Below are 24,802 nucleotides of genomic sequence, written 5' to 3' on the forward strand. Positions count from 1 at the left end.
CTACACCTCTGAATGTCTGATTTTCTAATGTCTCAAGCTACGTTCATGTCACCCTCAGCAGCACATGTTTAAATGGCCACTTTCAATGAAAAGTAAAAAAGGAAACTTTCCGTGACCATTTTCAGTACCAAGTATAAGTACAAAACGCACTGCCATTGAATACGCGTTAAAGGTCAAACTGGTTGAACTTTGACCAATTAGGGACTCAAATTTGTTAGTTAAGTTTAGATGACATCTCGTTTAGTTCACAGAAGTGCCAACCATTTGAAAATTGATCACAGAGGAGAAATTAATAACTGTGGTTTGTGCCTGGCCAGAATTCTCTGACACCAAGTCTTTCAAATATTGGAATAGAGCTGTGAAAGAAAAAGGCTGGAGCAAAATTTGTGAAATTTGCACCGCTTTGACACTTCACATCAAGCTTCTTTCAACTGTAAGTTGTGAACATGCACTAGAACAGAGAAGTGACAGTTCAGTGTGAACACCATAGGTTAAATGTCATAATATGCCCGGTGTGTCTGCAGCTTAACAGCCAGGAGTGCCCACTTATCACCTAAACAGCATTAATGCGCTTTTTGTGCTGTGCGAAGGTTCCAGGGGGATTGAAAAAAAAATCTGTACGACATGCCTGCGTCCCACCTATTTCACCCTTACTTAACTTTAAATGTTGTTTAAGAGTTTACTATGACCTGTCGCTCGCAGCATGCTTGTAGAAAATGTTGTGCATGAACATTTTCTCCCTACAAGATCATCAAGTGGTCCATTTTAGACAGCCCGTGTCCAAGCATCAGTCTCATTACAGCACATTCAGTACATTAGTGTCATCCACACTGACACTGTTGATATTCATCAAAATATAGCTAAGTTACTTATAAAAGTTAAAAGATATTTAATTATGGCAGTTTTCCAGGAAGAGTCAGTCTTGTTTTCACACTTTTAACAGACCAGTGTTTGCTCTCCCCCTTGCTCTCCCCCTTTGTCTAAATTCAGCCCCTCAACAGACTTTCACACCAGGACAGAATAGGAAGTTTGTTTTTACTCGCTGCACTCTCAAAAGCTGAAGTTGGCCAAACTGCCTGGAAACGTCCTGCAGTTACAACAGCTGCTTATTTGGGTCTGTTACAACTTGAAAATCACGCAATGACAAGGGAGAAATATGGCATCTAGAAAATCCACTCTCCCTGCTAATAAACTACTCCTACCAACATACGAATTAGTCATGTTCCAGTTTTTATAAATTTGTGCTGCATCCCGTTTGCACGGAGGGCAGTTTTTTCTGACTCAAAGGGCACATCGTATATTTCTCTCTTGTTCACTTTTGCTTTCAGTTCTACTAGATTTTCTGTGAGCTTATACTGTAGTAAACTACCTAATTTTCCGCACTATAATGCGCACCTAAAAGCCTTTTTTTCTAAAAAAGAAAAAAAAACAGATTGCCTTAATATTTGGAGCGCATTACATATGGATTCATTCTGGCTGTGTTTACTCATGTAGAAACTATTTTTAAAGTTACACAGACAGCGCTTTGTCTAAATGTTATTCTGTTATTTCACGAGTTTCAAATAAGGTTGGGTGTTGTGAATACGGTAATGCGGTAGGTTCAGAGGTGTTGGATTGTGTTCTTCTTTTTATGTGTTTCTACCAATGTTGGGAGTTAAAGTAGTCCCAATAACGTTTTGTTAGCTGTATCATTTAGTTGTTTATGTGTTGCAAATAAGGTTAGGAGTTAGCGTACTCACAGTAATGTTTGTTTTAGCTGTATCAGTCTGTTTTTTATAAGTTACAAACAAGGTTGGGCGATGCAAGTATTGTGAATATGCTAACGCACCTAACACTACTAGCGTGTTACAAATCTGTTTGGTTTACAATGAAAACAGTTAATAAATTCAGACTTAATTGTGAAATTTACTTATCTCTGACTCTTTTTGACTTGCTTAACCCTTGTGCTATCCTAGGCACTTTAACATTGGGAGTTGGGTCATCTAGACCCGACAAGACAGTGCGCTGAACCTTTTTTCTTCAATGATTTGTTATCTTCACTGGTGTCCACGTATTACATGTAATCCTCTTCACCTTTATCCACCTTTGCCATGGTAGTGAGAACCCGTCAATGTAAGGGTGGGGTCATAGGATAGCACAAGGGTTAATGTACCTAATAGTTTGGTGCACCTTATACATGACATAAGGTCCATCTTTTAGTGCAGATAATAGGGTACAGAGAGATTCACGTACATGGAAAACAGAGACCCTTGTTTTCAGGTGGACGGGGTCTACCTGTTTGGTCTGCACCACAGTGCTTGGCTAAATTTCAAAGAAAACAGGCCAGTGGGAATTCTGTTCCAGCACCCTGAAAATGACCTTGAGACGATATCAGGGTTGACGGGAGAAATAAGTTTGGTAACTTTGCAGCTTTACTTCATGAGTTTTTAAATTGTTCTATTGTTTTCTTTTTCAAAAAAGGCCACTTAACATGTGAAGGTTTTCCTTTTTTCTTAGAGATGACTTATAGAAACTTCAAACAAGCAAAGTTTTTTAAACTACCAGTTGGTGCTCTTTGAACGGCCGCTGTCACATCCTGTCAAGCGGTCGTATGATTGAATAATATATATTTGGAAAGACATATTTAAAAAAGGGGGCAGCTGGGTCGTGAAATCCTTTACAAATGTTCATTTGAGGATCTATATCTTTTCAACTGATTCTCAGAAGAATGGAATCAGTCATGCTTTTATGGCATGCGCTAAGGATTCTTTAAGCTCTCAAGTCTCACATTTAGCTTTTTGTCATTGATTGCCAAAAGTGCAGGTATGCACCAAAGGTATTAACATGTCCGCCTAAGCACAGGGTTGTGAAAATGGCCAGTATTCTTGAAAAGCAAGCAATTGCATGTCGGTCAGTCTTGCGGCTGTTATTTTTTCGTATTAACGGCGGAAACCTTTAATGCAATCACAGCATGAGTGTTGTTTCCAGAGTTTATGTGCTGCACTGAATGTCACACATGCATATGAAAAAGGGGATTACAGGCTGCAGGTAATGAAGTGACCTTAACAGTCTGCTCAATTGCCCCGCTTTGCTTTCAGTGCAGCTTCTCGGCGCTGCACGCTGCTTCCCGGCATCACACTCATGGTGGACCCTACAGATACAACAGCTTTCCCAAAAGGCACATCAATTTTAGATTATCCTTTCAAAGAGGAAGTCATCCTAAACACAGATAAATACTCATGTCAGGGTTATTCTAATGAAGTGTTTTTTTGACCTGAAAGTAAAACACTTTGTTTAAAGGAAGCTGTTGAGTTGTAGCTCTGTTGACAGATAAAATCAAAAGCCTGCTGCTTTTAATCCTGTAAAGACCCTTCACGGAGGCAGCCATTTTGAAATGAGCAGGAAAAGTCCTTCTACTGCCCCTAGTGGAATGATGAAAAACTACAGGGCAGTAAACATGGTTTGTAAGAAAGGTTTGGATTATAATAATGAGATAGAAATGCATATATCAAATGAGACCTATGGTTATTTAGCGTAAGTTATAAATTTATGTAAAAATAAATAAAAGGAAAATAACATTTTAGTTAATTAACTGTGTTTTAATCATTTCAAAATGTAAAAGAATAAAAATGATAAATGTTTTTTTGTTTTGTTTAGCAAAAAACCTATCAGTGAAGATGAAAGATTACCTTCATACCCTGTCTTTATTTAGTTTCTATTATTTAGTAGAGTAGAGAATTACTGGAGCAATTAAAACCAGAGAGGGCTGATATCCTATGTTACTTTTAAGACTCCAGCTGATTAACCTACCTAACTTGTTTTAGTTGACAGTAAGAAGTAAAAGACAGATAACAGTTCATATGCTTGTGCAAACAATTATTGATATACTATACTTATTGATATACTTAGGAAAACATGATCCCTGAAGTGTCACATTTTCAAAACGGGTATTGGAAAGAAAAAAAAAAAGAAAAAACGGTGTGCTTACATTTGATAAAGAAACCAAGAAACGGCTTTCTTGATTTCTCTTTTTATTTTAAATTTGAGGAAAACTCCCTTAATCTGATCCCTTTAGACTGTAAAATCTAGCATAGCAATCGACTTTCACCAAGACACACCGGGCATATGTTCAAAAACGTGCTGAACATGGCTTCTTGAACGCACTTTTAGCATTCTTTTTTTACAGTGGACTGTCTACACCCGATAAAGCGCAATGTACTCACAGTTGGAAGAGTCTTGGTGTGAAATGTCAAAGTGGTAAAAGTCTTGCGAGTCTTGCTCCAAGGTTTTTCTTTCACAGTTCGATTCCAAGAAAGACTTGGGATGATATAATTCCGGCCAGGTATAGACCGCGATTATTAATTTCTCCTTCATGATCGATTTTCAAACAGTTGGCACTTCCAAAAATTAAAAAGGACTCTACCCTTACGTCATGACCAAACCCTAGTCCCTGATTGGTCAAAGTTCAACCTTGTTAAATTATTACAGCACATTCAATGGCTGCGCATTTTGTGTGTAGAGCTTGAAATCGGACTTGTATAGTGAGACAGAGACAACAAATGTGAGAGTTTAAAGCCTGAAATGCATGTCTACATAAACTTTTCATTGGATCAGGTTGCTTGAGGCTGCCGGTGTGAAGGTAGATTTAGACTTGGACATCAGTCCTGAAATGATGCAGTACAGCAACTCAGAAAACAAATATTTTACTAGATTAAAAACAATAAATCCACAGTTTAGGCAGTGACTTCTAAGGAAATTAGACAAACAAATCGCTTAGTTCAAAAAGGGCCCAAGTCCAAGAGGTTTGTTTTTCCAGGAAAAGATTTCAATTGCACAGCTTAAAGGGAGGCTACACCAAATGATTAATACTTTACCTAGATTTAGCGCCAGTTCGTAGCTTACAAATGCTATAATATGAAGCACCTCACCTTTATCATTTCAGAGGACTAGCAAACTAAAGTTTCTGGACTTGGGCCCTTCTTGAATTAAACAGGGGCGCTGCCATATTAAATAACTAGTGCTGCCATCTATGGGATAAAGCAAAACCCATGCAAGAGAGGCTCAAGTCCAGGAATTTTTCACTTAATGCATTTTAAATGCCATGCAAAGTCAATACATTACAATGGACTTGGGACTTTTTTGCACATAATCAGATAGCTTTTCCCTTGAAGACCATAGAACATATAATATCTCTATTTTGAAAAATTGTGGACTTGGGCCCCTTTTGAACTAACCGATTCAAATCTATGTGAAGGATCTTTATGGTAGTGCGATTGACACCCATTTTCTTTTTAAAATTCTTAACACTGCAAAAATTGAATTTTAAGAAAGTAAAAAAACTCTTGTTTTGAGAAAATTTGTCTTATTTTCTGTCTTGCAAGAAAAATAATCTAAATTTAAGGTAACATGTCTTAGTGACTTAAATAAAATAACAAAAAGAACTACTGGTAAAACCCTTTTCCTCCCCTATTGGCAGATTTTTTTGGTTAGTTAAAGAAAATCAGCCAATGGGGTGAGAGTTTTTGACTTCTTTCAGAAGTGCCTGTTTAGCATTATAGGCAAAAGAAAAAGAATTACGTCATTTTATGTGTGAGAGGTACAAATAGCTTTGAAGTTAAAAAACAAAAATAAGGTTAAAGGAAGAAAATAGTTTATTTTTCAGGTGAATCAGCACTATAGGTTGTTTTTTTCGCATTTCTTTTTGGCGTGCAGAATAAATTAGAAACTGTGAAAAATCACACTTTGCGTGGTTTTTTTTTTTGAGTGAGCAGAAAAAAACAGACACCTTCAGCTTCAGAACAGCAGCACATCTGAGCCCACTGGCATCTATTTAAAGAGAAATAGTCATTTTCTTCATCTGTCTCATCAAGCATTGTTGACATGAGGCTTCAGTAGTTGGGGGGGGGGGGGGGGGGGTGCAGCCCATTGTTTGCAGCATTTCTTGTTCTTCCTGTCACTGAAAATGGTTTTGTCTCTTCTTCATCCATATTGGAGCTTGCTGTCATGCATGAGGAGTTTGGTAACAACCTCATACCTTTTGGTGTCAAGACACAAACTTTAAGAGCTCAACTCAAACTTGTGTGCAGAATGTTGCCGTCAGGTGTTGTTTTGTGTTGTGTTATTCAGCAGGTTTCCAGGTTGTGGCTTTGTCTACATTTGCAGATTTAAAACTTGATTCTGATGCCCATTGGGTCATAGTAGAAATCATATTGTTTTAAAATTATACTTGAAATTACAAAACAAAAGCATGAATATATTTCCTTAAAAATAACAGAAGAAATTAAAGTTCTAAAAAAGCTTGTCCCTTGACCTCATATTTCTTTCTTTCCAGTGTGGCTTCTCGTATTCGTGTGTTTCGTCACTTATTTGACATCAGCCACTATTTTTGGACTATTCCGATTTGCTTTGGATATTTAAAGCGGTGTCACTGAACTGTCTCGGACAAAGTGAACTTTCTTTACTGTCTCTCAGTTTAATGTATGCAAATGTATTACTGATGTCAGAAAGAGTGTTTTACACGGCTCCTCATAGTGAATCGGTTTTACCTGATGACAACTCAGGAAAAATAAAACACTTGATGAAGTTTGTACTTGTGCTGGTAATGCAAAGCCTTCTGTGTTCTCTTTGCATTGTACTTCTCTGCCTTTTTGTGTCGCGTTACCTGTATTTATGTAAAAAGAAAAAGTTCAGTCAAAGAAAAAGTTTTATTTTGTTTTAATTGGGAAACTTGGATCAACATTTTTATTTTCCTCCCCAACCCTAAAAATACCATAAACATTTATTATCATTTCGCAATCATTTTACAACAATAAACAAATAATTTTAAATGAAACACACACTTCATTATTTTGTTTTTCTACTTTTTTAAATGAGAAATGTAGCTGTGTTATTTGTTTACTCCTATTTAAAACGAATTTTGGAAATATTGTAGAATATAACAAACCATTAAAAAAAACAGACTAAAGCAGCAACATTACCTTTGACTAGTAAGTCACACCGAGATGTCGCAGCATCCACTTCTTTCTTTAGTTCACTTTCTCATGCATCAAATATCCTAACACGGTTAAAGCATGAAGTTTATGAATTTCAATGCTTTGCTGTTAAAAAAGGTAAATAGGAAAAAGTACCTATAAAAATTTACTCACACTTCATTAATGTGTTTAGATCAACACTTGACAGTACAGCGCTTCAAAAATTAATTAACAGAATATTTTATTTAAAGGTTTTAGGGATAAATAAAAAGTGAATGTAATTTATTTTCCCTTTTTTCTAAAATACCTAAACTGGAAACCCAATGTATTTTTAGACGAGTGGCTTTTGTTTCACTGGGCTGGGACAAATGTGTGACGTAATTCACTAAATGTCTTAAAATGTGTACATATATAGGGCTTTTTTTTTTGTTTTTTGCATGAGTTGTAGAACCTTGCTCTTGTGATTTTCAAACATTTTAAAGGAATCTCAAATTCATCCCAAAATCTGTAAATCAGAAAAATGTCAGACAAGTTTATAAGAGCTTAACAATAGAATGTGTAGCATTTGCATTATATGCATTTTGTTTGAGCGAAATTCTTCCAAAACCTGTTTGAAATAATTTCAAGAAGAGTATTTCCAGAACATCTGCAGCTCAGTGACTCAATCCTGAAACAGTATTCCCTATCAGGTCTCTGTCGGCTCATTCTGCTCTCTATTTAAATGAGGTGGAAAATAAATTATTGGATGAAAGGTAGGGGTCCTTGAGGAGCGGGACTGAGAGACAAACGCTGTCACAGAATGATAGAATGAGCAGATTAATGGTTTAGGTTTTATTTCAAAATATTTGTGCTCATTACAAATCCAAATTATTTTGTAAGTTATTACAGCAAAAATCTATTTTAATAGAAATACATCCTTAGTCTCCTGCAGTGTCACTAGGAAAAGATTTCAAAAAGACATTTTCCCCCAGAATCAGTGGGTGAAGCTAAGACTGGTCTTTCATAAGATCCGATATAATCTTTAATTCCCTAAACTCCCTCCATAGTTCGCTTGAAAAGCCTCATGAGAAGGCAGCACATGTTCCTCTCTAACAAAAGGGCATCTCTCCTCTGTCATTTATACACACATCATAACTGCTGGTAAATTAGAATTTGTATAATGTTTTTTTCTGATTGTAAATTAAAAGTAAGTTTTTATTTAAAAAATCTTTTTGAATTTTTCTGTCTTTATGGAGTGGTTTATATGTTGGAATATTTGTGATAAATGTATTTTTCTTGTCTGTCTGAAATGCTAAAGTGTGGTTCTAATGTCTCATGGTGCAAAAAAAAAAGAGACTGAGACGTTGGTTTGATGGTTGCAGAGATTGTTGGTTGTCTTTTGCCGCCTGTTGCTTTCTTGTTTTTAAGGACGAGTCTTTTGAGAAAACTAAGCATCAAGCTGGTTAACCATGCAGGCTCATAATTAACTTTAGTTTTTGCTTTTCTCCCATTAACGAGAGGGGGCAGTCCCCGGAGGATTTCTTTTCCTGAAAGTTTAGTTTAAATTTGACAACTTCTTGCAGAAATGACCTGAAGCAAATGATTTCAGCACCGAAAGCTTTGATTGATCCTCACGTAAGGGCCATTTGATTTGTAAATCACTGTACTTTAAATGTGCCTCCACTGTGCCTGCTTTGACTTTTACATTAAGATGAAAATGTCTCTCTGCTGTGAAACATCTGAATCTAAAGATGAAATTGTGTATTTTTTTAGTATTCCAGCTCGGTGATCACACGACGATGTGACTGCAGGTTTTGGATCATCAGTGATCTCATAGCTATTGAATAAAAGAACGGAGGATATTTTCAGCTTAAAGGCGGTAAAATAAAAATGCATATTGTGGTATGAATAATGTGAAAGCGCATGTTTTTATTCTGTGAACTTGTGTCTGCGTCGTGCAGGCCATGCAACTGCATCTGCTTGATGGAGATGATTCAAAGATTTTCTGCTGTAAAACAACATCCCCTTCTATAAATGTTCTAAGCTCTTTTGGCCCATTGTTTTTTTATTTATTTTTTTCGATTTCTGCTCTGACTTCTCCGGTTTCTGGTGTTCATAATCTGCACTGTTTTGTTTCTTTTCTTCTCCTCGTGTGTCCTTTGCTAAATAAATGACTTTCACAAATGCATTTCTGCCTGTGCCTGCTGCTTATACAGTAAAGCCAGTCCAGATTATTTTAGGTCACATAACTGGAATTTTAGCTCAGAACGTCTTCAAACTCTCCTTCGTCAAAAATGGCTTTGAGACGCTCTTCCACATGTTCTTAATGACTGTCTCATTATCCATTTTGAAAAAAGTAGCAGATGGTGAAGGATATGTAGAATGATAATTGAGGCACATTGATTTTTTTTTAGGCTCTGCTTCAAGGCAGTGTCATTAAAAGCGAGAACGGAGCACTAGTTAAATATTGAGTATACTTCTTAAAGAGTCCTTATGCTTGATACAAGCGCTGTTCTAAAATTAATCAGAAGTCATCCCACACATCAGAGCAAAAAGTCCTGAGCTTCAGAAACTGAAAAGGAGCTGCAAGATTTCATTTTGAAAAAAGCTGAGAACAAAAGAAAATCATTTAAAGAATTCCTGCTGCTCTTACAAACTGAATTTTGGAAAAGTCCGGATGTTTTTGATTCATTTAAATAAAAATAAAATGTATCCTTGTGATCCAATACTTAAGAAAAGAAAAGATGACATGAAAATGTTTGGTATTAAGTCCTAAACGCTCACACACTCATACCTTCATCAATGTTTGGGGTTTGGAAAAATAATTAGGAAAAATAAAAGTTTGAAAAAAAGCAAGACAACTATGAAAAATTCACATATGAGAACATCTCAGGAATAAGAATATATTGTTCCTCAACATGAAACTGCAACAGCAGAATCCATATTTATTGTATTTGTTTATTTACTCTCAATGTCCATATCTACCTAACTAACATGACATGTAAGACAGTCTAAATAAACACATTTGGGGGGGGAAAAAGATACTGAAAAAAGGAAAACCACAGAAAATGTATGAATTTTAAAGTAAAGACATTGAGCAAATGACTTTCTTAACCCTTGTGCTATCTTAGATGACCCCACCCTCCTTCCCTACCATGACAAAGGTGGATAAAGGTGGAAAGATTTCATGAAATCCATGGACACCAGTGAAGATCACAAATCATTGAAGAAAAAAGGTTCAGCGCACTGTCTAGTGGGTCTAGATGACCCAACTCCCAATGTTAAAGTGCCTAGGATAGCACAAGAGTTACACAAAGATAAAGATGAAATGGAACGTATAGATAAAGGAAGGTTGTTTAAGTCATAGGGAGCTTTAACACAATAATTGTTTTTTCCCAGATTGTTTTTTACCTCTCTGAACAAAGAAAAATACCTGGTTAATATGTCGTAGGTTATGTTATGAGCTAAAAGGCACTAAGTACTGTTTCAAGTAAAAAGGAATGTCAAGATAAATGCATTTAAAAATGAATTAAAACCAGTGAAATTGCCTTCTACCTGGAAGTGAAAGCCAGCCTAGTTGTTCAAACAGTGTGCAATGATTAGTACTATCAGGGGAGGGAAGGACAAAGCAGCACAAAGAATTGTAGATGACATCTAGGAAGTGCAGGCAGGCTGAAGAAGCATTGAAGTAAATAACATCAGCGTAATCCAAAATGGGGAGTAATAATCTAAGGAAGCGATTCTGTAGAAAAAGTAAAAATAAAAGTCAAAACCAGAAATGCTTTTTCATTTTCAAAATGAAGCTGCATCAAATGACTCAAAATTAAAATGAAAAAGCAATCCACCAAAATGCTTTTTCATTTTCTTCTTCAAAACTGTTTATTCTGTCACCTAATTAAAACGATAAAGAAAATGGTATTTGACATTTCATTTTCAAAAAGTTCTCTGGTAAATGTGTAGCAAAATTCATCTAGAAATGTCTAATTTGACAATTAAAATGGATATTTGATATTTTATTTTAAATTGCAATTAAAATAAGTAAATAATCGAGCCACGCAAGAAGAGCTTTTTCCTGATGATCCAACTGGTGTAAAGTTCACAGAAAGCATGTCTATTGAACCACATTAAGGCAAAGCCTCTCAGTAATTTCTGCATCACTGGCGTGTCTTGTGCGGCATGTGGCACTCAAAAGCACTGAAGCCTCATTACAGATGTCTGCGTCTCAGCCACGAGCCAGAAAAAACAGTGCCACATTTGTTGGGACTAATTGAACGGCATGCAGTTTCATGAGCTGATTGAGGTGAGAAGCTCATCTGCATGAGGATTACTTTAAACCTGCATGTTTTTAATGAACGGCACAAAGTGTGCCCTGATAAACATTTAATATATGGTTTTCTGGAGCTTTCTGAATTACTTTTTATCGAGCGAATCAATCAACACACAGTAATGGCATATTTGCGTTTCCTGCTTAATTAGACTCTTTGACAGTGAAGCCTTTAACAAAACATTTCAAGGAACAGCTACTCAATAGAAACCTCCTGTGTTTGAGTCATTAGAGAAAGCTTTGCATATTTGACAGACACCAGACCTTTGCAGAGCTCTGCACCACAAATGAGCTGGATTATCTGCCTACTTCTCCGTTCCCTTGGCACAGTACAGTGTGTAATGTTTGGACCAACTTGTTGCATACAGAAAACAAAGTGGATGTAGATGCTAATGGCTTAAAATAACCCAACCACATTCATTTAATTTAGTTTTTGTCTACACTGCCTTCCAGTAGTTTTACTTGACCATACTTTTTGCTCTTGAGTCATTTATAAAAGACAAAAGATTTCTTGGCTATAAAGGGCTTCATATCTTTACTTTTTTTCCATTATTAGGAACATTTTTGTCATCTATTTTAGGGATGCATTAGTGTCTACAGATAGTGGCGTATGTAAATGTCTGCAAGTCATTATCAACTTGAAACGCGAAGAGACTGCATGGGTTTTTTAGCTTTAATAAAAGAAAACAAGGATTATGGCTTGCCTCACAGCAAGAAGGCCCCTGGTTCAAGTCCCGGCTGGGGGGACCTGAACCAAAACATCAACGGGGGACCTTTCTGTGTGGAGTTTGCATGTTCTCCCTGTGCATGCGTAGGTTTTTTTCCGGCTTCCTCCCACCACCTAAAAACATTCTTCATGGGTTAATTGGTTACTCTAAATTGTTCCTAGGTGTGAATGTGTGTAATTGTGGCCTGCCTTCGCCCGCAAGTGGCCAGGATAGGCTCAGCCAGCCCCGTGACCCCGAAAGGGGGGAAAAATGGATTAGAAGGTGAATGAAGATTTATTATCAGATATCTCTATGGCTGTCTATAGATCATTCGCTTCAGATATTTTTGAAAAATACTTTTTTTATCAAATAAAGGCCAATTTGAAACATAGATCATTTTATATTATATACATGTGAAGTCTATGATTATGCTAAATACTTTTTTAAAAATTTTTTTTGTTTAAAGTTTTCTTTTACTTTGAAAAAATATATTTTTTACATACATTTTTCTCTTTTGTTTAATTGATTTTATATTGTTTGTCTTCTCACACTCAAGTATATTTTCTTTGAGAACTTCTAGGTATTTTGCTAAAGTAATATTTTGAATTGCATCATCCTTACTTGAGTGTAGTTTTAAGTTATTCCACCCACTTCTGACTAAAACAGCAAGAGCTTATCAGAAATTTTTAAATGAGGTTACATAAATAGTATTCATGAGAAACCTGCAGAGGTTTAGGTAACGTTTCCATTTGGGTGTCTAACACAGCGTCTCCTGGGTTTGATAAAGTCCCAAACATTCCTTTCCAGTCATTTCATCAAGTCACCACCAAACCAAAATCATAAAGAAATTGTATCGGTGTGTTTGTTCTGGTTTCAACAGAATTTCAGCACAAAGTTTAAAACGGCATTTCAGCAACATTGCAGTGTTAATGAGGATCCGACAAAAAACTTGTGTAACTCTTTATTTTTATTTTTTCTACATTGTTCCATTGAAGTTTTTTTTTTTTTTGTGAAGCAGACAGATGAGCTCTTGTGTCGATATTTGGTTGTAAGGTAAAATGCAGCAGTCAAGAAGGCAAATATCTCCAGACTCGTCCCGCTTCCATCTCTATAACCTGGAGTCACAGCTCCAAATATGATCCAGGTTCTTTACTTACAGAAAAGCAGCTCAAGACCTCTGCAAGTCGCCAGGTCTGACCGAAACAAGCGAGTGTCTTTTCTTTCATTGCATCATAATAACTTCCATCGCATGATTATTCACGGGTTCACTTTTCATCTTCACACAAAACTGTTTCATACAAATTTCATGCATGTGTTTTCATTCAAATTCAACAAGAAGTAAAAATGTTAACAAGACAGAAAGCACTTTTATAAATGGAATTCTCAATATTTTTTAATTCAAATAGCTAAACAAAAACCTCCTGAAACACATACATAGATTTCTAATTGATTGGAGACTTATATAAAAATATGGCCTTTTCTGTGCTGCTTTTGACAGGTGATGGATGGTTTTTCTGACCTTGACCTGTAAATGTGCTGAAATCTGCTATAAATTACAGATGTTTAAAAATAGAACAGCTGGGAAAAATACAAAGCTCACAAAAATCGACCCTGGAGCTCGTAACAGTCTGATTTCACAGTGCAACATCGCTGCATCAACTTTTAAAAACCAACTTTACAGCCTGTCTCTAAATGTCTGACGGTTTCCTAAAACAACACAAACAACTAAAAACTAAAAAGTTGGGGGCTACAGAGCAGATCTCATCAGAGCGTGTAACTTCCCTCCACCTCAGTGAATCCATCCCGTCAGTGCTGCGTCTGTCTCGGGGGGTTTAGCTCTTGTTCCTGGAGGCCACAGCAGTGATCAGAGCGGCTCCCTTTCCACTCCCGTCCTCAGACTTCAGGAACGTCACCTGACACTGTGGGGCCAAATCCTGCAGGGTTTCCTGCATGATGCTGGCGAAACTTTATGAAGAAAAAAAAGAAAAGAAATACATTAACTCCATGGAAATGTGTGGATAGTAAAATCTCCCCTCTAAAACGGGATTTCAATTATGTGACATTTGCTTCTGTGGAGGTTATTGGATTGTTATTTTGTTTGGTCTTTGACTGACAGGATCTCACTGACTCCCACCATTTGATAAATTGGGCAAATAAGCAATTTTTTACGAATCCAACATTATGTTTCATTAGTGAAATCTAGATCAATCATTCAGACCAGGATATGATGGTCTTTCATAATGGAGTGAATGGGACTGCCTTTTTCACTATAAAAAGTGCTTCAAGCCACATATCAAAGAGTTTCCCTTGATAAAAATAAAAAATATATTTTTGGGAGGAGAAAAAATCCACAACTAAGAAACCAACTGCAGTTTCATAACCACAAAAAAATAAATACCCCAGTAGCCTTGTTATTGTTATCTTCGCACAAACTGCCGTCAATTTTTTTGTCCTTTCCAAAGAAGGAGGTTTAAACACTGAAAACAGGTGATAAAATGTGGCCATTATTATTATTATTATTATTTTTGTAATGCTGCTTTTTTTTGGCTCACAATTGAAAAACCACCATCCGGATTGTGAGCAACCATCAAAAGCAGTAGGATGTCTTTGTTCTAATCAGAAATTCTTCAATTCTGAAAACTCCAGACAAAATAGAAGCTTTCAGGGTCTTGTGTCTATAAAGACTCTCAGGGTCTTCAGGGTTTCATAACAATATTAAAGTCGTGAGCGGCGTAGTTTGGCCTGCAGGCGCTACCCGCCTCCGTGGCCCCCCTCCTGACCCGGCCTCCCTGGCTGCTACACGCTCCTCTGCAATTGAGGAAACTGAGGTTTTTTGTCAACCACGCTCACATTCCTAGTATTTTCAGATTATATGTCATCATTTCATTCAGTTTGAGCCAGGGATTCATGTATTACATTTTCACAGTATTTCGGTAAAAATGTGCGAGCAACAGGGAACACCACTTTTGCGAGCTCGCCACGCAAATTCCTTCCTAACTCTACAACTTCTAATTCCAACAGTAGCTTTGTGATGATGCTTGGGGAGTTAGGAGATAAAAGATATAAATCTCTAGGAGGAGTTTTAATTTGTAGCTGGTACTAAAGGTGTTTTTTCTTTTGAAAATGTAAGATGGTGGCCTCTTCCCAAGGTGTTGGACCAATAAAACCTGTGGTTGAATAGTTAAGGTGGTGGTGTGTGGGTAAAAGTTTGCAAAGATCGCTTGTCAAAACTGTCCTTTTCCCTTACTGTGAGAAAATGCAGAAAACGACAAATCTTACACTTTGACACAAAATGGAGACCAAGCCATTGTGTAATTTCTAAACCTCCTTGGGATACCACCAACACCTATGTTTTAGTTTCACTGGTGGATTTTGAAATGTTTTTTGGGGCTCCATAGGAGATTTTGGCTCCAGTAGATTTTGGGAGTGGGATTTGTTCACTATGCCCACAATTCATTTTCACTGGGAACCAGATTTATGCAAATTTAGGTGATTTTTTGAGTTTGTGGCAGGGTTGAAATTTTTGATTTTTGCCTTGGCCCCTTTGACTTCTGCATTTACTCTTGTGTCAAATCTTGCGAATTATCTAATACATATGAACTACTTTAACAATAATAGACCTTTGTCATATAGCTGCAAATCTCTAAAAGCAAAGAAAGACCAACAGTGATGAATATAGAGTAGATGTGTTCACTCCTTACTGAGGGTGTGTCTTGTAAAGGGTGCCGTCCACTCCCACAGTGACGGAGAGCTGGTTCAGATTGCGGTTCTGGCGCATCTTGTCAACCACAGCAGCCAAACCGGCGCCACACAGCTGAGCAGCCCGCCGAGCGACGACGCTGCACACTTCCTTCACCAGCACGCTGTCGTCGCAGGTGGAGCCAGTCAGACCCAGGTGCTGCAGGATGGAGCGGATCTGCCGCATGGCTAGGCGGTCACTTCGGAATCAGAGATTGACACGTTTGCGAGTTAATATCATCCCAGCAGTGCTGTTTGAGGAAGGCTTCAATGAAATAAAGACGACAAATGTTTTACAAAAGTTCAGAACTTTTGAGTCACGGTACAGAAACATTTCAGAGTTGATAATGCGGCGCAAACAGAGACAGCAGTGAGTCGTCTTTTAGGAAAAGCAGCTTGTAAGCAAGTATTTGCAAGGCTAGATACAGAAAAAATGGAAATAAACCCTTAGCTAACCGGAACATCATCATCAGTCATTCTTGTTAGTATAATGAATCACTATTAAAGTCCTCTGTGCACAGCAGTGTTTGAGTCAGACAATGTGGACTCTCATCAACAAACTTTCAGAAAAAACAGCGTGGCTTTATACGATTATGTGCTTAACCAGGACTTTATCGAGGAGCCAGTTATTGAGCAGAAAAAAGACTGTTTCTATTTCAGATTTTTGCAATGAAACCTTTAAGAAAGAAGACAGCACAAGGCGAAATAGCATAAATAGAAGCAGCATGGATGAAAAACGGAAATTAAAACTTGATCAAAACTAACAGGAAAATCCAGCTGCAAGGTTTTAATAAATTTGATCCAGAAAACTTAAAGGACAGAAAATCAACAATGCTGTTCCGTGTTTGTTGTTTTTTTTTTTAACTCCAGTAACAGAGAACAGCCCTGAGAGGTCCTAGTTTGCTCGAAGCTTTACAAAATATCATTCTGTACTTCAACCCTAAGCCTTTCTTTAAGCCCTTCCTATGAAAGTGGAGCCCCCCAGGGTTTGCTTTCTTTCACTTTTTTTGATTGACACATAAAGACAGTTTTTGTCAGGAAAAATAAATTATTGCGGTTTTTCCAAATCCTCTGGAGGCAAAAGCCTTCCTGCTACCTCATCATACTGCAGGAAACAGGCTTTTTTAAGCAAACCTTTCAATTTGTGCCAGAAACTTTGTCGCAAAGATGCCCCTGGTCTTCAGTCGTTCGGACACTTTGCCCCTAAACAGCAGACCTCGCTCGGTGTAGTCCAGCAGGACGTTCCTCACTATCTCACCCAGGTACATGCCGCTGATCATCTTCTCATAACTGTAAAACAAAGAAAAAGACGTGAAAAGAAACATCTTTTTTAAACATCCACACAGGGTTAACGTTAATCTTACTTATTAAAAAAAAATCATGTACTTTTCTTCTTTTAATTTATTAAAATATTTAATGTTTTGTTTTTGTTGAGCTGGTTTGTAAGTGCGAATGTCTGTAAAGCACGTTGTCACAATTTTGTCATTCTTTAAAAATATAAAATAAAAGTAAATGGATTAGACAAATCTTCAGAAACAAATGTCTGATTTATGTTTTGTTAACATGTCCCATCTAAAGTTTGTAAATGATTTCTTTTTTGCATGATTATTTTCTTTTTAAAATTTTGAATCAACAAAATTGTGAGCCAGACGGCAGAGGAAGACATGTTTATCACTAATTTTTGCCAACTTATTATTACACAAAAATAATAAAGTGGAATCCGAAGCAGTATTTGAACCTTTTTGTAAGTAATTATTTGAGGTCTGTTAGAGAACAGCTGCAGCTTTCCTGTTTCAAGCAGCTGGCGTCAAGTGTGTGAAGCATGGTGACATCTATTAACACTTTGTGGGAGCCAGACAGAAGCAGGATTTAGCAGAATACATGGCTAATGAGTCAAATCATCGTTATTTTTTACTGTGGCGTCACCATAGGGCTGGGTGATAAAACGATAAATATATCGCAATATAACTTTTTTTCAATAGAAGAATGAGTCCATCGCAAAAAACTTCTTTGGAAGGGTCAGAAATCAATACTTGCCAATTGTTAATCTTTTCTGTCCTCTTTGGTGAGTAAAGGTTAGAAGGTTAGTCGCCAGTAAATGTACTAGTAAATGATGACGAGTAAATGTTTGCATAAACTTATTCATGTTAATTTGCTCTTCTTTTGGGGCATTTCCTTTTGTCATCTCCTCCTCTACGTCTGCACGCGAGATAAACTAATGTACGGAAGACATTCGTCCACCCACGGCCACATAGCCTGTTTTTAGCTCTCAAATTAAACTCATGAGACGGCCTCATGAATTTGGGGGTTCTGTAGTGATTGACTGCAGAAAGTTGGTGATCTTTACACACTATGTGCCTCAACATCCACTGATCGACTTTGTCATTTGAGACCCCTCTGTGGCTGAGTTGCTGTCACTAGTGGCATCCACTTTCTCATTTCACATCTGACAGTTGACTGTGCAATATTTAGCAGTGTGGAAATTTCCCAGGTAGACCTGTTGCACCTTTTTATATTGGAAACACCAGACAGCCTTATTTTTTGCATGGGTGAGTGACTTCTCATGGCAACATGGTGTAGCTGTAAACTAGTTTGTCATCAAAAACCTGTGTGTTGTGTGGATGAACTGCACAGCTGGATTGAAAAAAGTTTCTGCTGGAAGATACCCCGGTGCAGCGACAGAGGATGCTTTGCCTGTCACACATCTCTTTGAAGGGAAACTCAAATTCAAGCCTGTCAGGTAATGCTCAAGTCTGTGCTTTGACAAGCTGGAGTGCCGCTCAGGTAAATAAAACTAATTGGTAAAAGGGACAGAAACTGAAAGGGAACTATGCCTGAATCAATACACACAGTTTTCAATCATTGTAAGGAATTTGATGAATTTCAGAGCAAAAGTCTCAGTAATAAATCTGCAAAAACTACACCTGAAATCCATTACAAACCCCAGCAAGTGGGCATTTACAGCAATCATACTAAAGGTAACTTTTATCATGCTAATTAAATGCTAGAATGTGCATTTATAAAAGATACATCTAGTTTTTCTCAGACAGATGAGACATCATTGCCGTTCTATTATTTATTTAGTATATAACTATTAATTTCTTCATTCGGTCAGAACGTTCCTCAACAATGACAGAACCATCATGATAAATGTAAGCACTTTGAACTAAAATGAAGCCATTTCTAAACTTTATAGACCCACTCCGATCATCATTTGATCCATTTTAAAATCATTCCCAGTGGTCTTTTAATCATGTTTATGGGATTTTTAGACAAAAAATAACTGTGACGTTCTCTACGACAGTTTCTGCAGAGCAGCAGCAGTTCATTAAAATTCACATCTGAGTTGTTAGCGTCTGCTGTTGTGGCACAACCCCGCCCCCCTTCCCCTCCACATTGTTGAAAGCAATGTATTTTCTATATAAATAAGCTCCATATCACATTTTTTTCGTCTCATTATGATTCACAACAATCAAATCAAATTTTGAGATTTATTTTCTTAATTAATGACCACGTTAAAAACACCAAAAACACAATTTTCAAGGTGGGTCTTTCAGAATGCAATATTTAGGAATTTAGGCGTTTCCTTTCTCTCGAATCAAAATTTGATTAGACCTGCGTGACATTTTGTGTAAAATCTTTTTTTAAGTCATTTTGTTAAAGAAAAAAACACTAAGATTTAAACATTCAGAGGTGGTTACAGTTGGCAAATAGGTTATGATTGGTTTGGAAAGGTTTTTTGTTGGATGTTCTTCATTTTTTCTTTTTGGATTAATTTAAAAAAAAGGGATCAAAATGGAGAAATAATGTTGAAAGTCAAAGATTTCAACTCGCAGCAAATATAAAGCAGATGACCACAGCTCACAGTTTTCATTAGGTAGCTTTATAAAATGGGCTGAACTGTCTGCCTGCTCTGAAGATGGCAAAAATGTTTCCTAAACTCTTTGTGACATACCTCTGCTTCCCGGGGTAGTTCGAGCCCTCATCTACTGCACGATCAAACTGGGTGCGAAAGTCATCCAGCTCGCCGTTGTCACCAAACGCTCCCCACTCCACATTAACACACATTTGTCCGTCATTGCCCTCCACCACTTCAATGTTATGCATCTCCTCCATGTAGCAGGCGTTGGTCCCTGTGCCTGAAAAAAAAGATTCCGTTTCATAGTAAGTATGTTGAAGGACTCCCAGTAGTGACTTCAGTTGAGTATCAATACTAAACTACTGAGTTTGATCTGGATTTACACGATTTCTCATTATGATGTTTTAAGTCAAAATAAAAATAAAAAACTAGAACATAGTCTCTGCAGAGCAGCAGGAGTTCATTAGCAATTCACCTCTGAGTTGTGGGCGGGACTGTTGGTGCAGAGTAATCCTGCACTCATTTCCCATCATCTCTCTCTCCCACTATCTTACAATCCATCACAACCCCAAGCTGCATTGGTGGTGCAACAAAAATGGAAAGTGATGTTGGAGCTATGCAGCCGTAGAGAGTTGAGACAGATGCCAGCTTAGACGAGGAAAATGAAGATGTACAGTAGATCTAGTCATCTGCAAGTGAGGGAGGGAGGTTGTGGCCCGCAGATTGTAGCTTGTACTACAAGCTTTTTCAAAAGGAATTTTCTCCACTACTCCTGATTCACCATGATTAGAATTAAGAAATACTCAGAAATACAATTTTAAGCTTAATTTTCTTTATGCATGTCCTCCATCATCCAAAAATGCCACAAGAACATGTTAAAAACCCAAAAAAATGGAGATTTTCATTGGAATGGGACTATACTGAAATAGCTGGAACTGTTATTAAAAATATGATTACAATAATTATTCTTAAAAAAAAAAAATCTAATAATTTGCTTTAAAATAAAAACAATTCATTAGTTTGATGAATCAGTATAATATTTTTAAAATAAAGATTTATTTATTTTTTTTACCAAGTCCATGTTGGGACACATAAGCAGAGGGTTTGGCTGACTTACCAACAATGAGACCCACTTCACATTTGGGGTCTTCGTAGCCGCAGGTCATCATCGTTCCCACCGTGTCATTCACCACCGCCACAAAACTTAAGCCAAATTCCTAGAAGCAAAAACCATTGTTAAATAGCTGTCTTGTTTCAATATAGTCCTATAAATGGTAAATGGCGTATACTTATATAGCGGTTTTCTACCTACAAGGCCCAAAGCGCTTCACAGTCACAGACCCATTCACCCAGTTACACACACATTCACACACTGGTGGCGGCTCCACTGCCGAACGCTGGCGCCAACCTCCCACCAGAGGCAAGGTGGGGTTCAGTGTCTTGCCCAAGGACACATCGACTTACGGGCGTGCAGGTTGGGAATTGAACCTGTAATCTTACGATCATGGATCGACTGCCCTACCACTGCACCACGGCCGCCCTGTAATAAGGTTGCTCATTTCATCTAAATTTCATCTATTTCATCTAAATCTTTATTTTTACCATATCAAAAAGAGAAATATCGTGATCTTAATAACATTAGTTTAAAATACTGGAAAAATAATTATTGTTTTTAATTTTTTTAAATAAATTTTCCGTGGTATTTTATTTCTGACTGCTATTTTTAATAGACCTATGGCAACAAGGTAATTTCCCCTCTGTGGTCTCAATAAAGGTTTATTTTATTCTAAAAAAATCATTTTGCGGCATCCTCTGATTTGGTTCGACAAGAAGAAAACCTAATTAATAAGGCAAACATGTAGACAAAAAAAACCTTTTCAACCTGATTTTTTGTGTAATCTTGACCATTTATATTCAAATAAACAATGTTTGCCATTTGTTCTTTGACATTTATAATTTCTAAATCCAGTGTCAAAATAAGATGCATGAAAGTTGATTTACATTGAGAAAAGCTGCCGGTCATTTCCCTCCAGCTTCTGCAGTGTTAAACTGCCAAGTAACTTCAACATCTCAGACGCATGAGCGGGCATTATGCATTATTCATGGCTCCATACTTGGCTATAAGTAATCATATTTAGCAAAGTTATGGGAAAGACTTGATTCTGCATCCTCACTACTAACAATAAAAGTGTTTTCAAAGTTTTAGCTTTCGACTAAATGAAATCATAGAAGATACTTTGTTTTTTTTGTGATTAACTGATCACAGGGGGACAGGATGCATACAGTTGCTTTTGACATGCATTTTCACGTGCAGCATCAAAGTGTAAAATCAAATGCAATGAATGGATTTTATGTAAATGCAGAGGGGAGAAGTAAAAACAAAAGGTGTTATGAAATTAAAGATCTCATTATAGGTCTGACACATTTAACTCATAAAATATAAATTGAGCCTTCTATCTTACAAGACTACAAGAGGAGACAGCAATTAGTGACAATTCTCTCTTGGAGTCCCACTTGATTGGTACTAATAACACAATTGCAAAGTTTGGCAAAGATACTTGATTGCAGACATGCAGGTGTTTTTTTAATCATCTCAGCAGGTGAAAAGCAGCAGCTCTCTGCAGTTTATTTGTGGACATTCATAACTATGGCAAAGGAGCTTTCTGACAACCTGCAGGGCTGTGCGTTGCAGCTTCAGGGCCGATTTAAAAAAAGGCCATTTCTAAATATTTTCCAGTGGCTAGAATGCAAAGTAATATTGAATAACAGCAGAAAAATCTTAGAGGATGTGTTTAGTAGCCACAAGTGACTCCTGTGCTGGCCAGGAGGATTAAGAAAGAGGGGAAAAAAATAATAATCCTTGGATCGCCACCATGGCCATCATTGTGAATGTGGTCTCTGCTTGTGGCAACTTTTCAAGGCAGACAGTCAAACAGGTTCTGCCCACCGCTGGGTTCCTCACACCAATGAGGACACCATTACTCCAAAGAAGGCTCCCAAAAGTTCACTTTGTCTTTGCAAATTCTCATGGCACACAGAAAAGAGTTCTGATCTTTAGTTTGCTGTATGCTCTGATGAAACTAAAATTTAATTATTGGCCACAACAATGTGTTCTTTATTTAAGAACGTAGAAGCCTTAAACCTTAAGAAAACCATCCCCAATGCCAAAAATGTCGGTGGGAACTTAATCCTTTTAGGTGTTTTTCTGTTAATGGACCAGGAAACTTAATCACACTAAACAACACCACCATCAGGCAGTCTGTAAAAACACTAGGCCTTGAGCGCCAGTGGACATTTCTACACGATAACGACCGAAAACACAACAAAAGCTGTGAAAAAAAATGGTTAGCAGACTAATAGACTGATGTTTTCAATGATCAAGCCAGAATCATGACTTGAATGTCATTAAGAATCTCAGGAGGGTGCTTAATCTCAGGGTTAAGAGTTCAATCTTATGCCTAAGGAACAATGGGCAAAAAGGAAAAAAAAGTGGACACTTGCACAAAAGTTGGTCAGAATTTTGGGCAAATAAAGATTTTTGAATTGATTATTAAGAAGGGTATAAATAATTGTGGACTTTTTGTTCAAATGTAAATAAAAGCTGACAGTTTTTCGTGTCACCGAGATTCCTCTGAAACATCGCTTTACAGTACGCAGTGTTCTGCATCCTGATTGGCCGTTGCCCATGAGACCTTGTCAATCAATTTCCTCCATGTCTTGTATGGAATGCATTCATCTTGCAAGATTTACATAAACCTTCTATCACGATCAGATCTTTGTTTTCATTCTACTTCACTTTATTCTATCAAGTCTGTTTAGTTAATTTAGTTTAGAATTTACCTATTGAATTCTATGACTTCATGACCATTATGATTTTATGTTTACTATACAATTACCAGTATGAAGCCCATTGAGACGACTATTGTTGTAATATTGGGTTACATAAATAAACTGAACTCGAGAGTGTCTCATAGACACTTTTCTTTATTAGTTAATAGAGATAATACTTCTGATTAGACAAATAAAAACTTAGCTTGAACTCACTTTTAAAAGCTCACCTGTCATTCAGAAGCAGCAAATCCTCATTTCAGACACTGAGTTCACATCAGAGGGAAAACATTTGAATGCAAAAGATGCGACTGTGAATTTCACTTGGACAGGAGCTGGTTTTTAATCCAAGAGATCCAAATGAGAAGTGACAGCTCTAACCAGAGTACTGGACTCCTACATACAGACATTAATGCAAAAACAAAAATCTACTACTAAATGCTACATCATGCAACTCACTAAGCTTGTTAAGAAAGAAAAAAATCTTACTTTATTTAGTCGAAAGAAATCTCCCACTTTTTCCCTTTCCAAAAGTTTTTGTTTATTTGGATTTTTACAAGATGCAAAAAAATTTCATTTTTTTTTCATATTTTTGTTTTCAACATATAAGGAGGTAACTCATCCAATCTCTTCCAACTATGAAACAGAGTATATTTGAACCTGTTAGAAGACCAAAAAAGCAAAACAAATCGTCCTCCGTCTGTTAAACACCGTAAATCGGCTGTGAGGACAGTCTGTTCCACAAATAATTCCCTGCCCTGTTTTCTAGATTCAAGACTATTTATTGTTCTTATGCAAGACACAAGGAAGTTTTGTGCAGCAGCTCTTGACACTAGGTACACAGTAAGACACACAAACTGAAGAAGGCATGCTTACAACAAAATAACTCACAAACAATGATTTGCTTACTACATGTTTGCAGAGTAAAATGATGCTCTTAAAAGACAGCAATCTTCAGCTGAGCTGTAGTGGACGTACAATTGTGAAAGCTGGTAGAAAGACATTCTGCAAAAGAGGTGGGATCATGTAACAGCTGTGTCTTTGATTACAGCTCTCCCTAAAACTAATCCATCCATCCATACATCCAGTTCTTAAACCCACCCAATCCCTTTAGGGGTGATGGGGTTGCTGGAGCCAATCGAGTCCAGTCCATCGCAGGGCCACAAAGAGACACAAAACCACACACCTTTGGATACTCTAGAATTTTCCATTGACCTATAAAGCATGCCCACACATGCACGAGGAGAACATGCAAACTCCACACAAATTGGACCCAGCTGAAATTTCAATCAGGGGCTTCTCACTGAGAGATGTGAAGTTGCTAACCACTACCCTACAGTGTAGCCCAAAACTTTGAAGTATGAAGAAAATCTATCAATAGTGGAATTTGAATATAAAAGGAACAAATTATTAAAAA

At 37.2% G+C, this 24,802-nt stretch overlaps 1 protein-coding gene across 1 annotated transcript in view; it reads right to left on the bottom strand.

Moving 5' to 3' along the window:
* Window positions 1-12,906: 12,906 nt before the first annotated feature.
* Window positions 12,907-24,802, bottom strand: part of LOC101166309 (hexokinase-2) — a 55,256-nt gene continuing 43,360 nt past the window's right edge. Inside the window, exons 14-18 of the mRNA XM_004072867.4 lie at window positions 20,675-20,774; window positions 19,654-19,837; window positions 16,833-16,988; window positions 15,662-15,898; window positions 12,907-13,925 (exon numbers count right to left, since the gene is read on the bottom strand). Of these exons, the coding sequence (XP_004072915.1) occupies window positions 13,793-13,925; window positions 15,662-15,898; window positions 16,833-16,988; window positions 19,654-19,837; window positions 20,675-20,774 (810 nt within the window). The 3' untranslated portion in view covers window positions 12,907-13,792. The remainder of the gene's footprint in view (window positions 13,926-15,661; window positions 15,899-16,832; window positions 16,989-19,653; window positions 19,838-20,674; window positions 20,775-24,802) is intronic.

The sequence above is a fragment of the Oryzias latipes genome, chromosome 9, assembly GCF_002234675.1.
Source record: "Oryzias latipes chromosome 9, ASM223467v1".
Lineage (NCBI taxonomy): Eukaryota > Metazoa > Chordata > Actinopteri > Beloniformes > Adrianichthyidae > Oryzias > Oryzias latipes.